The sequence below is a fragment of the Lynx canadensis genome, chromosome B3 (genome assembly GCF_007474595.2).
Source record: "Lynx canadensis isolate LIC74 chromosome B3, mLynCan4.pri.v2, whole genome shotgun sequence".
NCBI classification, from domain to species: domain Eukaryota; kingdom Metazoa; phylum Chordata; class Mammalia; order Carnivora; family Felidae; genus Lynx; species Lynx canadensis.
This window is the reverse complement of record NC_044308.2, coordinates 34,486,608-34,503,323: the sequence shown is the minus strand read 5'-3', so window position 1 is coordinate 34,503,323 and position 16,716 is coordinate 34,486,608. Positions and strand designations below refer to the sequence as shown.

General features: G+C 37.4%; 1 protein-coding gene across 2 annotated transcripts in view; it reads left to right on the top strand.

The window, feature by feature from the left end:
• LRRC49 (leucine rich repeat containing 49) overlaps positions 1-16,716 on the top strand; it is a 150,880-nt gene that overhangs the window by 121,708 nt on the left and 12,456 nt on the right. For both annotated transcript variants that reach the window (XM_030317792.1, XM_030317790.1), the window contains 2 exons: positions 8,951-9,136; positions 12,093-12,202. In XM_030317792.1, coding sequence (XP_030173652.1) covers positions 8,951-9,136; positions 12,093-12,202 — 296 coding nt within the window. The remainder of the gene's footprint in view (positions 1-8,950; positions 9,137-12,092; positions 12,203-16,716) is intronic.

Here is a 16,716-nt window from a genome sequence, read left to right as displayed (position 1 = left end):
TATCAGTTGAGTCAAGCTTGTGCGGAAGCCATGGCTTTCATGAAGGTATTAGGGCAGTTTTACTAGATAAAGACCAGAGACCAAAGTGAAAACCAGCTGATCTAAAAGAAGTTACTGATGAAGATTTGAATAATCACGTTAATCTCTGGGAAGTAACAATTTGAAATTATAAGGTAACTAGATTTTTTTTAATGTTTATTTATTTTTTTGAGAGAGAGAGTGAGTAGAGGAGGAGCAGAAAGAGATCAGGACAGAGGATCTGAAGCAGTCTCTGTGCTGACAGCAGAGAGCCCAATATGGGGCTTGAACCCATGAACCCTGAGATCATGACCCAAGCTCAAGTTGGACACTTAACTGACTGAGCCACCCAGGTGCCCCTTAAGGTGACTAGATTTTTAAGGGATTGTTCTGGAGCAGATGTTGGCAAACCTATGGCACATGGGCCACATCTGGCCTGCTGCCTGTTATTTATTTTTCCACAAACTAAGAATGATTTCTGAATTTTTAAATGGTTGGGGGAAGAAATCAAAGACTAATATTTCATAACATGTGGAAACTACATGAAATTCAAATATTGTCCATAAAGAAAGCTTCATTGGAACATAGCTATACTCATTTCTTTACATATTGTCTATGGCTGCTTTGAGTAGTTGCAACAGAGACTGTAAGGCTTGCAAAGCCTAAAATATTTACTATGTAAGCCTTTTCAGAAAATTGTCAACACCTGCTTTATAAGATGGGAAAATCTGAAGTTCTTTAGAGATTATTGAGTTGAAATATCTAATTGAAATGGGAACCTTATCCTTTGGCTTTGGGTAGTAGTTCATGCATTGATTAAATAAACCTATGTCTAGATTATTTTTTAAAAAATAATAATTTTAGTAGCTCATTAAAATTAGTTTGAGGAAGGGAATATGGTGGAGTAGGAAGATTCTAAGTTCACCTTGTCTCATGGATACAAGTAGACAACACCCACATCAGTGTAAATAACCCAGAAAACAACCTGAAGACTGGCAGAATAGATTATCCACAACCAAATGTAAAAAAGAGGCTACACTGAAGAGGGTTGGAAGGGCAGAGACAGGTTGGGAGATGAACAAACCTGTGGGGACTGTCCATGGGAGAGGAGAGGAGCAGACCCCCATGCCAGGCACCCAGGCATGGAGGCCCCACACTAGGAGACGAATCCCTATAACATTTGGCTTTGAAAACCAGAGGGGCCTAACTCTGAGTTCTTACAATCAGTGGGCCTTAATACCTATAAATTTAAAAACCAGCAGGCATAGGGTACCTGGGTGGCTCAATCGGTTAAGCGTCCGACTCCCGATTTTGGCTCAGGTCATGAACTCACAGTTAGTAGGATTGAGCCCCACATGGCGTAGAGCCTGCTTGGGATTCTCTCTCTCCCTCTCTCTCTGCCCCTCCCCTGCTTACACTCTCTGTCTCTCAAAATAAATAAACTTTAAAAACCAGCGGGTGTGGCTCTGGAAGAGCCAGAGGGCTAGAGGAAACGGAGTTCCCACCCTTAAAGAGACAGCACAACAAACAGTCCTACTGATATACAACATAGAAGCAGCAGTTCGAAAAATTCCCGGGATATACGGGATATACGGGGAAGATTTGTTTACTAGTGTCAGAACATGTGCTGGAGGGGCAGGGATCTTTTGGAGACCTTTCCAAGACCACAAGAGCAGGCAGGTGCCATTTCCCATCCCCCACCCCACAGCCTAGATACACAGACACCTGCAGGAACTAGTGCAACACCAGCACTCTCCACCTAGCTTGTGAGCAGTATGCCCCATCCCCACGTGCTTCTACAAACATGCCCCCTCCATCCTGGCCTGGGCAGGAGGTATCCTGGGTGGCTGCCTCTCCCCTCCTGTAGTGGATGGATGCAGACCTTGCTGGCACCATATGCCCTCCACCTGCAGTCTCTTATAGACCTGCCCCCTTCCAATACACCCTTGGCCAGAGCCCATCCAAAGTGGTACCTCAAGCCTGGCACTGTGCAAGCGGCCTCAAAAGGGGCCAACACCACTCCGAAGTGACTCCTGCCCTGGGGAGAGGGGAGGATAACCACACAGCAGTCTGACTGTGGCCCCAGCAATAGGCTGGGGTCAGATATCGAGTCTGACTGTAGGCCTTGACCACCAATAAAAGCTTCTCAGGGGACAACACAGAGAAAGTGCCCAGCAGTTCAGTGCTACTGCAGCTCTGGCAAACACCTAGTCTGACTCAACTCCAGCCAAGGCGGCCCCCAGACTGGCCCACTAACAACACAGGGACCAAATCCTGCCCACAACAAAGAGAGCCATTGCAGATGACTGGACTAAAGGCAAACACAGCTCAGCCACAACAGTAGATTGTACGAAGCACACGTAGGAGACACCTCTGAAGCACCAGGTTCTGGTGAACAGGGGACATTCTTTTGCAGGGCACTATAGGACCTCTTCTTCATAAGGCCACTGCTTTCAAGAGCAGAAGATGTAACTGACTTTCCCAACACATGGGAAAAAGCACAGAGAGTTAGACAAAATGAAGAGACAGAGGAATACATCCCAAATAAAAGAACAGGACAAAATCACAAAAGAGCTAAATAAAGTGGAGATAAGTAATGTGCCTGATAGGAATTTTAAGTAAAGATACTCACTGGACTTAAGAGTGGAGGACCTCAGTAAGACCCTCAACAAAGAAATAAAAAACATTTAAAGAGAACCAATCAGAAATACATAACTCAATAATTGAAATTAAAAATACACTAGATGGAATAAATAGTAGGCTAGAGGAAGCAGAAGAATGGATCAGTGACCTGGAGGACACAGTAATGGAAACCAAGCAAGAGAACAGGGGAGAGAAAAATAATAATAAAAAATGAAGACAGACTAAACAGACTAAGGGAACTCAGCTACACCATCAAGCATAACTTCCACACAATAGGGACCCCAGAAAAGGAAGAAAGAGAAAAGGGGGCAGAAGGAAACAAATCCAGATCCAGGAGGCACAGAGAGCCCACAATAAAATCAACCCAAGGAGGTCCACAGCAAGGCACATAGTAATTAAGATGGCAAAAAGTAGTGATAAATACACAATTTTAAAAGCAACAGAAAAGGAAACAGTTACACAGAAGGGAAATGAGCTGATTTTTCAGCATAAACGTTGCAGGTTAGAAGGGAGTGGCATTCTATATTCAAAGTGCTAAAAGAAAAAAACATGCAACCAAGAATACTCTATCCAGCAAGGCTATCATTCATAATAGAAGGAGAGACAAAGAATTTCCCAAACAAAAGTTAGAAGAATTCATCATCACTACACCAGCCCTACAAGAAATGTTAAAGGGGGTCTCTTTGAGTGGAATGGAAAGACTAAAAGCAGGAGTAAGAAAAGTAGAAAGCACAAAAGCAATAAAATTAAGTATATCTATAAAAATCGGTCAAAGGATTCACAAAAGGATGTAATGTATGACACAATATTCCTAAAATGTGGAAAGGAGAGGAGTAAAAATTTAGTGTTTTTATAAGAGGTTCACACTTAAGCAGCTGTCAACTTAAAAAGACTGCTATATGCATAAGATGTTACATGTAAATCTAATGGTAACCGCAAATCAAAAACCTGAAATAGATATGCAAAAAATAAAGAGAAAGCCAAGTGTATCACTAAAGAAAGTTAGCAAACTGTGAGAGAAGAGAACAAGAGAAGAAAGGAACAGAGAACTACTAAAACAACCATAAAACATGCAACAAAATGGCAACAAGTACATACCTATCAATAATTACTTTGAATGTAAAGGGACCACGTTCTAATCAAAAGATATAGGGTGATGGAATGGACAAAAAAGCAAGACCTATCTAAATGCTGCCTACAGGAGAGTCATTTTAGACCTAAAGACACATGCAGAGTGAAAGTGAAGGGATGGAAATGCATGTATCATGCAAATGGAAGTGAAAAGAAAGCTGGAGTAGCAATACTTATATAAAACAAAATAGACTTTAAAACAAAGACTGTAACAAGAGACAAAGAAGGATACTATATAATAATAAAGGGAACAAGAATACATAATAATTGCAAATATTTATGCACCCAACATGAAAGCACCCATATGCATAAAGCAGCTAAAAACAAATATAAAGGAAATAATTGATAGTAATCCAATAACATTAGGGGGCTTTAACACCCCACTTGCATCAGTGGATACATCAACCAAATAGAAAATCAACGAGGAAAAAGTGGCTTTGAAGGACACATTGGACCAGATGCATCTAACAAATGTATTCAAAACATTCCATCCTAAACAGCAGAGTGCACATTCTTTTCAAGTGCACATGAAACATTCCCTGGAATAGGTCACATATTAGGCCACTTCAGCAAATTCAAAAAGACTGACATCACACCATGCATCTTTTCTTTTCTTTTTTTTTAATTTTTTTAAAGTTTATTTATTTTCAACAGAGAGAGAGAGAGAGACAGAGCATGAGCAGGGGAGGGACAAAGAGGGAGGGAGACACAGAATCCGAAGCAGGCTCCAGGCTCTGAGCTGTCAGCACAGAGCCTGACGCCGGGCTCGAACTCACAGTCTGCAAGATCATGACCTGAGCTGAAGTCAGACACTCAACCAACTGAGCCACCCAGGCACCCCATCCATGCATCTTTTCTGATCACAACACTGTGAAACTAGAAATCAACCACAAGAAAAAATCAGGAAAGAACACAAGTACATGGAGATTAAATAACATGCTACTAAACAGTGAATGGGTCAGCCAAGAAATCAGAGTGGAAATGAAAAAATACATGGAAGTAAATGAAAATGAAAGCACCAAGGTCCAAAATCCTTAGGATGCAGCAAAAGCTATTCTAAGAGGGAAGTTTAGAGCAATAGAGCCTACCTCAGGAAGCAAGAAAAATCTCAAACAACCTAATCTTACACCTAAAGAAGCTAGAAAAAGAACAAACAAAACCCAAAACCAGTAGAAGGAAGGAAATAATAAAGAATAGAGCAGACATACATGAAATAGAAACAAAAAGCAATAGTACAGATCAATGAAACCAGGAGCTGGTTCTTTGAAAAGATCAACAAAATTAATAAACCTTTAGCCAGATTCATGTGTGTGTGTGTGTGTGTGTGTGTGTGTGAGAGAGAGAGAGAGAGAGAGAGAGAGAGAGGATTCAAAATCAGAAATGAAAGAGAAGAACTAACTACTGACACCACAGAAATACAAAGGATTATAAGAGACTATTGTGAAAAATTATATGCCAACAAACTGGACAACGTAGGAGAAATGTATAAATGCCTAAAAGCATATAAACTACCAAAACTGAATCAAGAAGAAATAGAAAGTTTGAACAGATTGATTACCAGCAATGACATCGAATCAGTAATCAAAACCTTCCAACAAACAAAAGTCCAGGACCAGACAGCTTCACAGGTGAATTCTACCAAACATTTAAAGAAGAGTGAATACCTATTCTTCTCAAACTATTCCAAAAAGTAGAAGAGAAAAGAAGGCTTCCAAGTTCATTCTATGAGGACAGCATTATCCTGATGCCAAAACCAGATAAAATCACTACAAAAAAAGAGTTACAGACCAATATCTCTGCTGAACATAGATGCAAAAACGCTCAACAAAATACTAGTAAATCACATCCAACAATACATTAAAAAAATCATTCACCACAATCAAGTGGGATTCATTCCCAGGATGCAAGAGTGGTTTAATATTTGCAAATCAATCAACATGATACATCACATCAACAAGAGAGAGGATAAAAATCATATGATCATTTCAATAGATGTAGATAAAATATTTGACAGAGTATAATATCCATTCATGATAAAAATCCTCTCTCAGTGAGGTCTCAGGATACAAAATCAATATATAGAAATCCATTACATTTCCATACTCTAATAATGAAGTAGCAGAAAGAAATTAAGAAAACAGCCCTATTTACAGTGGCACCAAGAATAATAGAATACCTAGAAATAACCAAGAAGGTGAAAGACCTGTACTCTGAAAACTCATTCATGAAGGAAATTGAAGATGACACAAAGAAATGGAAAGATATTCTATGCTAATGGATTGGAAGAACAAATATTGTTTAAATGTTCATACTATCCAAAGCAATCTACAGATTTAATGCGATCCCTATCAAAATACCACGAGCATTTTTCACCGATCTAGAACAGACAATCCTAAAATTTGTATGGAACCACAAAAAAACCCGAATAGCCAAAGCAGTCTTGAAAAAGAAGAACAAAACTAGAGGTATCACAATCCCAGATTTCAAGATATACTACCAAGCTGTAGTAATCAAAGCAGTATGGTACTGGCACAAAAATAGGTACATAGATCAGTGGAACAGAATAGAGAGTCCAGAAATAAGCCCACGATTATATAGTCCATTAATCTTCAACAAAGAAGGCAAGAATATGCAATGGAAAAAAGACAGTCTTTTCAACAAATGTTGGGAAAACTAGACAGCTACACGCAAAAGAATGAAACTGAACCACTTTCTTACACCACACACAAAAATAAACTCAAAATGGATTAAGTACCTAAATGTGAGACCTGAAACCAAAAAAATCCTAGAACAGAACAAAGGTAGTAACTTCATTAACATCAGCCAAAGCAACGTCTTTCTAGATATGTCTTCTGAGGCAAGGGAAACAAAAGCAAAAATAAATTATTGAGAATACTTAAAAAATAAAAAGCTTCTGCACAACAAAGGAAACAATCAATAAAACTAAAAGGCAATCTACCAAATGGAGTAGATATTTGCAAAGGACATATTCAATAAAGGGTCAGTATCCCAAATGTATAAAGAACTTCTACAACTCAACACCTAAAATAATCTAATTTAAAAATGGGCAGAAGACATGAACAGACATTTCTCCAAAGAAGACATACTGATGATGGTCAACAGACACACGAAAAGATGCTCAACATCACTCATCATCAAGGAAATGCAAGTCAAAAACACAATGAGATATCACCTCACAGCTGTCAGAATGGTTAAAATAAAAAACACGAGAAACCGGGGCACGTGGGTGGCTCAGTCAGTTGGGCATCTGATTCTTGATTTTGGTTCAGGTCATGATCTCGGTTCATGAGATTCAGCCCCACATCAGGCTCTGTGCCGATAGCGCAGAGCTGCTTGGGATTCTCTCTCTCCTTCTCTTTCTGCCCCTCCCCTGTTCATGTTCTCTACTTTCTCTCAAAATAAATAAATAAACATTGAAAAAAAACCACAAGAAACAAGTGTGGAGAGTATATGGAGGAAAAGGCACCCTTGTGCACTGTTGGGGGGCATGCAAACCGATGTAGCCACTGTGGAAAACAATATGGAGGTTCCTCTGAAAATTAAAAATATAAGTATGCTACCATCCAGTAATTGCACTCCTGGGTATTTACACAAAGATTACAAAAACATGTTGGGGCACCTGGGTGGCTCAGTTGGTTGAGCGTCCGACTTCGGCTCGAGTCATGATCTCATGGCTCGTGAATTCAAGCCCCACATAAGGCTTGCTGCTGTCAGTGCAGAGCCTGCTTTGGATCCTTTGTCCTCCTCTCTCTGCCCCTTCCCCACTTATGCTCTCTTTCTCTCAAAAATAAACATTTAAAAGAAAAAGAATACAAAAAAGATTAATCTGAAGAGACACATGCACCCCTATGTTTATTGCAGCATTATTTACAATAACAAAACTCTGGAAGCAGCCCAAGTATCCATCCATAGATGAATGGGTAAAGAAGATGTTATGTGTATATCTAATATATATATATATAAATACATACATACATACGTACAATGGGATATTATTCAGCCATAAGAAGAATGAAATCTTGCCATTTGCAACAATACGAATGGCTCTAGAGGATATAATGAAATAAGTCAGAGAAGGACATACCATATGATTTCACTCATATGTGGAATTTCAGAAACAAAGGAAAAAAGAGACCAAACCAAAAACAGACTCTTAACTATGGAGAACAAACTTATGGTTGCCAGGGGGGAGGTGGGTGGGGATGGGTAAAATAGGTGATGGGGATTAAGAGTACAAGTATCATGATGAGCACTGAGTCATGTATAGAACTGTTGAATCACTGTATTGCACACCTGAAACTAATATAACACTGTATGTTAACTATACTGGAATTAAAATTTTTTAAAAATTAGTTTGAGAAATTAGCTTTTTCCAGTTTTTCCAATTAGCTTTTTGTCGTACTATTGGCATTATTTATTAGTATCTATTTGCAGAAACTGTGAGTTCTTCCTTGAATTTTTATTATTGTTATATTTTCCTCTGTTAGCCAAGTGATTTCCCTCACCTCTCCTTTTATAGTGACTTTTTCTTTTGCCACATCATCCTCCCTAAAGAATATAGATAGAAGTGGAGACTATATGTTTAAAAAAAAAGCATCCAATTTCACAGAAAGAACATTAGCATTTCCATTTTAGTGATTTTCTTTTCCCATAGCCAATTGAACTAGCCTGCATAGTGATTAGCAAAATACAGGTAATAATGAGTAGCTGGTTCTTTTCAGAAACATTGTGAGCCCTATATTTTTAAAGCTTTTCAAGTTTTATTTCTGATCTTTCCTTTGTAGACTTAATTCAGTGTAAAGCATGTAAAATCTTTGTAATGCCTGAAAGTCTGGATTATTGAATATTTATATAATTTTAAGAATCTTAGTTTGCTAGTATGTAGGGAATGTCCTTTGCAGATAGGAAATCACATAGAATTCAATACTGTGTGGATTAATGGATTCCACCAACAATGCATCAGATGGATTTAAATTATGTAAGTTTAGTAGATTCAGTTGATTGAATGCAATTGAAAACATTAGCTAAGCCCAAAGTTTACAGATTACTTGGGGGAATGATCAGTGAAGCTTTAATGTTAACATTTTAAGGCGGTTAAATTCAATGTTCAGCTTTTCTGTGTGTTTTATCTTTGTAGCACCTTAAATTCAAGGAAACAAATCTTGTAATGCTGCAGCAATTTAATGCACTAGCTCAACTCCGCCGCGTCGACCAGTTGACAATTGATCCTCAAGGAAATCCAGTTGTCAATTTTACACTCTGGAAATACTATGTACTGTTTAGGCTGAGCCATTTTAGTATGCAGAAAATAAATGGGACAGAGGTAAGCTAAACATAAGTCAACTGTAGAATTAATATTCCCTTTTAAGGAAAACAGTCATAAAAATGGGCAGGAATTTCAGTAACCACGATAGAACTTTTGAAAAATATTGTGGGTTTTTTTCCCCAAATCTTGACATTTACAATGTCAGAGAGCTAAAAATCTATCAAAAAACTTCGAAAACACTAGACAGACTTTAAAAATAGCAACGAAATCACGGTGAATAGCAAATACTTTTACTGTTGTTTGAAAGTACTTGAGAAGTAAAATGTTGGTGGGATAACTTAAAAAAATGTTAAAAGAACACTTATGTCAAAGTGTTTTACAGGCTGCCTGGCATGTAAGAAGGATGGAGAAGTGGGGAAGTAATACCCAAATGTCAGCTGGTAAGGGTCATAGTAGAGGAAGGGAGGAGTAAAGGGATGAAAAGAAGAGAATATACACAGGGAAAGAAGAATGATTTTAAAAAGAAACAATGAGAAGGAGAAATAGGCAAGGAGGAAAGGTAAAAGAGGAGGAAGTAAACATGAGAGAAAAAGGAAATAAACCAAGCGTATGTAAATGTCTGGACTGCTTTTTAATAGTCTGTAACAGCTGCCTGTGGATAACTTGCACTGGATAACTCAGGCCTGGAATATTATTAGTGAAAAGCTATTTTTCAGATTGATTCTGCTAAGCTTGCCACAAGATTAATCTTCCTTTTACCCAAAGACCGTGTTCTCTAACAATTATTTTGGAAGAGAAGAGAGAAACTGGGGTTCTTCCTCTACTGAGGAATTCCTGAACTGAACATAAATAATCCTCCAAAGGAAGAAAATCTCTCTATGCTGTTAGTATTATTATGATTCTCTCTTAAAATTCCGGAGACCTCCTTACTGTAAAATGAGCGGTAATCAGGTTTGCCAGCATGGCGGTAACAGCAACTGTATTTCTCTGTAGCTTATGCACTACAGGTGCCTCTGGCCTAGTACTCCAGAAACCCAACACAGGGTTAAGAGGCTGGAGATCTCTGGGTCAGTGCGCAAGAGTCAATTGAGATTTTTGCATCAACCACAGGAGGCTCGTGACCACGGTATCAGCTATCTGTTGAAGATGTAGGACAAATCTGGAATCTTCAGAGGACTGTTAATTTCTCCAGCTAGTTCTCACGAGATCTGGTTCAGTCTTGTGTACTCTTGTGTACTCCCTTGGTACTTGCCCAGAGAGGTCATGAGTCATTGATCAGACCTCATAACTAGTCCCAAAGTTTTCCAAATCTGGAAAACTTCATTTTATTTTAGTTATTTTAGCTATGGATGAGTAATTCTTCATTAATGGCCAAACTGTTGTCCCCATTAACCTAAATAGTGTATTTATCCAGACATAGACCACTACTAGAAGTGTATACTAAATATTATTGAACCTTGAACTAGGAAGGAATAGTACAATATCATTACATTAAAGAGAGAAGAGTTAGAAAGAGCCAGTATAACTTATTCTGATTTAAATTTCCTTAAATGTCAGCTCCAGGGATACTGGACCCTTTCTTAAAAGTCTAAAATAAAGCTACTTGTCTCAACCTTGAAGATATGTAATAATATTATATATCTAAGAATTAGAAAGAACCAGTATAACTTATTCTGATTTAAAGTTCCTTAAATGTCAATGCCGGGGATATTGGACCCTTTCTTAAAAGTCTAAAATAAAGCTACTTATCTGAACCTTGAAAATATGTAATAATATTACATATCTACTTTTCTTTATATATGAGAGAATAATATTACTTGAAGTAGAGTTAAATTGAATTGTGAGTGAGCATCAACAAGAAAAGATGGCGTAGTGGCCTACACTGGCCACTAGGTGACTATGTTAGACCAAACAACTGAGTCGTCCGCTAAAGGAAAGATTTGAGGGAACAGCAGCCTCGTGAACTCCAAAGGTCTAGGGAAAGTGTCTGCATGGAGTCCTGGGTATAAGATGCTGGTGAACTATGGGTTTGTTTTTTTGGAAAACGCCTGTGAAGTGTATTACAGCTAGGATTAGTGAATGTTTTTATGTTCCAAAATTTCACTATACCAGGGTTTCTCAACCTCAGCTCCGTTGACATTTGGGACCAGGTAGTCCTTTGTTGTGGGGGCTGTCCTGTGCATTGTAGGACGCTTAACAGCATCCCTGGCTTCAACACACTAGATTCTGGTAGCATCCCTCTGACAGTTGTGATAACCAAAAATGTCTCTAGACACTGTCCAGTGTTCTCTAGGGGCCAAAATGGCCCCTGGCTGGGAATCACCAAATTTATATACACAAACTAATCGTATTTAAAATGCAAACAACCCTATTTTACAGTAAAGAAAATATGCCCAGATATTAATCCAAGTCCTAATTTTAGCTTTTAGTACTTCCTTGGTTAAGATAGGAATAAGCCCTCACAGAGAAAACCTGTGACAAATTATTCCTTGTGGAGAGAAAGGTAGACATAATTTTACAATGAACAGGAGTGTCTTTGATTGTCTAATGTTCCATCTCTTAGGAAGGGACAAAATTATTGTTATAGAAGCAAGGTATGAACAACACCTTCACTTACCTTTGGCATATTATTAAAGTGAATCTATTCTGTTGACACTTGAGAAATTTCCCCTTAAATCACTCTACTCCAAGAAGCTAAAGGATTCCTGAAAAAAAAATTCATGAAGAATTTGAGGTGCCTCAAGTCTAATTCTCACGGAACATTGCTTTAAGTCAGAGCTAACTCATCACCTCCATCATCCTCCCATCACCATGAGCCTCACCTGTCATCTTCATTCCAGTTAAGTTCAGGGAAGAAAGATATGTCAACGAGAGCTCTCCTCTTACGGCCCCAGAGAAGATACTTTCCTGGACTAAAAGAAAACACTCAAGCTAGACATCTCTTTGGAAATGTGTTAATTGTATCAAGCTAGATACAGTGTCATTTTGACCCATGTCCATTGTATCTCTTCAGGTGACGCAGAATGATATGATCATGGCTGAAAGGCTCTTTGGAATCCTAGCCCATGTAGCATCTTCCGAGTTACCCCAGTACCGTCTGATTTCAATTCTGGGTGATGCCAGGTGATCTTTAATTTCTATCATTTTAATAGAATTTCTGTTGCTGTAGAAAAAAAGGAATAACTCTTAACTGCCACATGTGCATCCCACAAAGATTTATCCTAAATTTGTCTTGTGGCTAGCCCTCTTCAACCTCTTGGGGTATAAAGGTGAAGAAGACAAGATTCTTGCTCTTGTGTGGCTTATAAGCTAATAGTTTAAAGATATGTGTAAGCACTTATAATGTAAATGTTTCAGATGTTATAAGAAAGGAGTGAAAGAGTATAGGAAAGACCAACTTTAGTTTAGAAGAACATAAGGGAAGGCTTCACAGAGGAGGTAAGGTTTTATCTAGCTCTTCAGGAATGCGTAGTTTTTCAGGTACAGGATATAGGGGAAAGAGATCTGCAAAGGCACGAGGAATTGTAAAGAGTTCGGCATAATTGGAGCATGGGATAATTGTGAATAGTGACAGGAAATGAAGCTAGAAAGACTGTGGTCTGATTTTGAATCCATTCAAAACAAAAGTGAATATTTGTGCTTTGTAATTCAGCACAAGAATCATGTGATTAGATGTTTGTTCTAGAAAGGCTGCCATTTGAGCGGACAGAAATGCAAGGACTGGAGACCGATGAAGAGGCTAGTTATAGTTTAGGAGGGAGATTTTGAAGGCATGAACTAAGACAATGAGAATGGAGAAGGGGATAATTTGAAAAATACTTAGAAGAGGTATACTTGGCAGACCACACTGACAAAATGTGCATGAATGGAAGGAGAGAAGTGGGGGACGGTATGTCCATCATGATTCAGTTATAGATAAGGGAATTCACTCTGGTTAGAATAAGCAGAAAACAATTGGTATACAAGGAATTTGCTGTCTACAAAATCATTGGAAGAGGTGGGAGTCTCATGACTCCCAGAACGACACCACAGAACCAACCCACCAAGGAAACTGCCACCTCTGCTCAGGGAGTTGGCTAAGCAGGACAGTGGCACCCCGGTTGCAGCCTCCAGAATCATACCACTTCAACTACATTGAGGATCAGGAAGTTCCCCACTCCTGTCCCCAGAACTTGGTTGCAGAGCCATGTTGCCCTTCTGTAATTTGTGCCAAAAAAAAAAAAAAAATGGGTATCTTGTGTGTTACCTCTACTTCCCCACATAGCTCAGTTCTCATTTCAGATCTTATCCAAGTGTGTCTGATTGGTAGAATCTAAATCCCGTAAAACACCTATAGAATCACTTGGGAAAAAAGTACTGAAGGAGGGAGTGCCATAAAATGAACAGTGAATGCAAGAAATAGGAAGTATTGGGGGTGCCTGGGTGGCTCAGTTGGTTGTATGTCCGACTCTTGCTTTCGGCTCAGGTCATTATCTCACAGTCATGGGGTCAAGCCCCATGTCGGGCGTGGAGCCTGCTCGGGATTCTCTCTCTCTCTCTCTCTCTCTCTCTCTCTTCCTTTACCCCTGTCCCCCACGCACATTCTCTCTTTCTCTCTCAAAAAATAAATTTATTTTTTTTATTTAAAAAAAATTTTTTTATGTTTATTTATTTCTGAGACAGAGAGAGGCAGAGCATGAGTGGAGGAGGGGTAGAGAGAGAGGGAGACACAGAATCAGAAGCAGGCTCCAGGCTCTGAGCTGTCAGCACAGAGCCCAACGTGGGGCTTGAACTCACAAACCGTGAGATCATGACCTGAGCTGAAGTCGGTCTCTCAACCGACTGAGCCACCCAGGCGCCCCTCAAAAAATAAATTAAAAAAAAAATAGGAATCACTGAATTCAAGAAATGATGGTGTGGGAAGAAATAAGTAAAAATTAGAGCTGTCTAAAAATATTAATGTATAAGGAAAAAATTAATAACTGGAAGATAAAAATCCCAGAAATTCACAAAAGAAAGGAACTTAAACTTTGCTAAGGTTTTTTTTTTCCTTTGGGAGTAATAATAGGTACTAATTAACAGCAGAAATTGATGGAAAAGTACATGTTTAACTGTGTGTATTAAAATTTTAAGGACTACTATTAGGAAGAAAGGCTAGATGTATAGTTTATTAACCACTAAAAAGAAAAAGGATTGGTCAACAAAAATGTGGAAGGGAAATAAAAATAAACATATCAGTTATAATAAATATTAATGAATGAAATTCTCCTATGAATAGATATTGGCTATCAAATTGAGTTAAAAATTGAGTTACATGTTGTATTTGAGAAATACCCCTAAAGAAAGCAATATATAAAGTTTGAAAATACAGGAATGAAAATATATAACAGGCAAATGCCAACAACAGTAACAAACAAATCTGGGAATATTAATATTAGTGATAATAAAATTGATGACACCAAAAGCTATAATCTACCAAAAAAGATGATAATTATGAAGCTTAATGTAACTAAGCTCCTAAATATCTCAACAAATACTAGTATACATTAACAAATTCACAGTTATTGTGGTAGATATTAATCTATTTGATCAGTAGACAAATAAGCCAAAATAAAAAAGAATATGGGGGATTTGAATAACACAGTTAATACACTTTGTCAACTAAATATATTTATAATTATATTCCCAGAATATTATTCCCAATTCTGAAAAAAATTTTATTCAGACACCTATGAAATGTTTGCAAAAATTGGATACATATTAAACTCAAAGAAGATCTCCGTGTTTCCCAAAAAGCATACTCAAACAGATTACTTTCTGTAATCAGCATAAAATTAGAAAATAGTGAGCCAGAATTTACTCAGATGAAATTAAAAAAACAAACAGGAAAAGCAGTTACCCAGAAAACAAAATACAAGTTCCTTTAAACTTAAAAAAGATGTTTGACCTCAGAGTTACAGACATGAAAATTTTAAAACAGTGAGATACCTTTGTGGGGAAAGACTAAAAGTTTGATCACATACAGCATATGGAAACAGAATTCTTATACACTGTCCATGGTATAAGTTGAGGCAACTCTTTTACATAGCAATTTAACAATGCCTAACAAATTTTAAATTTACAAGCCCGGTAACTTAGTAATTTCCCTTAAAGGAATCTTCTTCAGATGGTGGTTTTTACATGAGGACAAATATATATGTGTAAGGATTTTCACTGCAGTGTAGCAAGAATAGGAAAACTCACTAAATTTCCACTAATAAAGGACTAATGACTTGCAACTCTAAAAATAATTAGAGGTTCTGATATGAGACAGTCTGTAAGATGTCTCAGAAAATAAAAATGCAAGTAATAGAACACTTACATAGTGTACTGCAATTTATGAGAAATGGGGCGTATGTTTCAAAGGTATCCGTATGTTATTTTTAAATGTTTGATTTTTTTAAAAATGACTGTCTCTGGGAGTTGAACTGAGGACACTAAGAGTTCCAAAGGGTGTAGAAGTTTACTTTTCACCGTATGTCTATAGATACTGCTCGAATTACCTTTTTGGGTTTTGTTCTTTTTATTCTTTTTATTATTATTATTATTATTATTATTATTATTATTATTGTATTCCTTCTTTAAAAATTTATTTTGAAAAGTACTTTCTTTGGGATAGAAGAATAAATTAAAACCAAAGTCATAAATTACATATAAATGAACTTGATAACAAGAGAACTCTGTCACAGCCTGTGGGATGTTGCTAAGACTGTACTGAGAGGAAATGATATATCTTTAATATACTTGTTAGGAAACAAGAAAGATTAGAAATTAATGAATGAGGCTTTCAACTCAAGAAAGCTAGAAAAACACCAAAGTAAAAAAAAAAAAAAATGGAGGCAAGAAATTAATAAAGACAAAGCAACTTAAAAAAAAATAAGAAATTGAAAAAAGAATAATTGACTAGTAAAAGCAAAAATTGACTCTTTATAAAGACCATTTTCTAAGGAAAATCCAAGAACTCAACCATTAAATTTTTTATAACTGATCAGATTATATACTAAGGAAACCAGATACTGTATCAACATACAAAAATAATTGGTATTTTTTCATTAAAATAATAAATTATTGAAAATGGTATTAGAAAAAGTATCCCATTTATAGAGGCAATAAAAACTATAAAACACCAGGAAATCAACCTGACACAAAATAACTATGAAATAAACAGTGAAATTAGGAATAAAAAAAGTGTCTAAAAAATGGAGAGGTTTACATTGTTAATGAATTCTGAGGCTTAATAAAGATGTCAATTTATTTTAATGAAATCATATAGTTACTAACTTTCCAATCAACAATCCCAGTGTGATTTTCTCAGTAAACAAGGTGATTTTTGTATCTGTTTTTTTAATATTTATTTATTTATTTTGAGAGAGAGAGAGAGAGAGAGAGAGCCCATAGGCAGGGGAGCGGCAGAGAGAGAGAGAGAGAGAGAGAGAGGGAGACAGAGAATCCCAAGCAGGCTCCACACTGTCAGTGCCAAGCTCGACACGGGACTTGAACTCACCAACCATGAGATCATGCATGACCTCAGTGATAAAACACAAATGTACTAATTGTTCTGGTTAAAAGCCAAAGATCGTCAGATTGAGTAAAAAATGAAGCTCAGTTATATGTTGTTA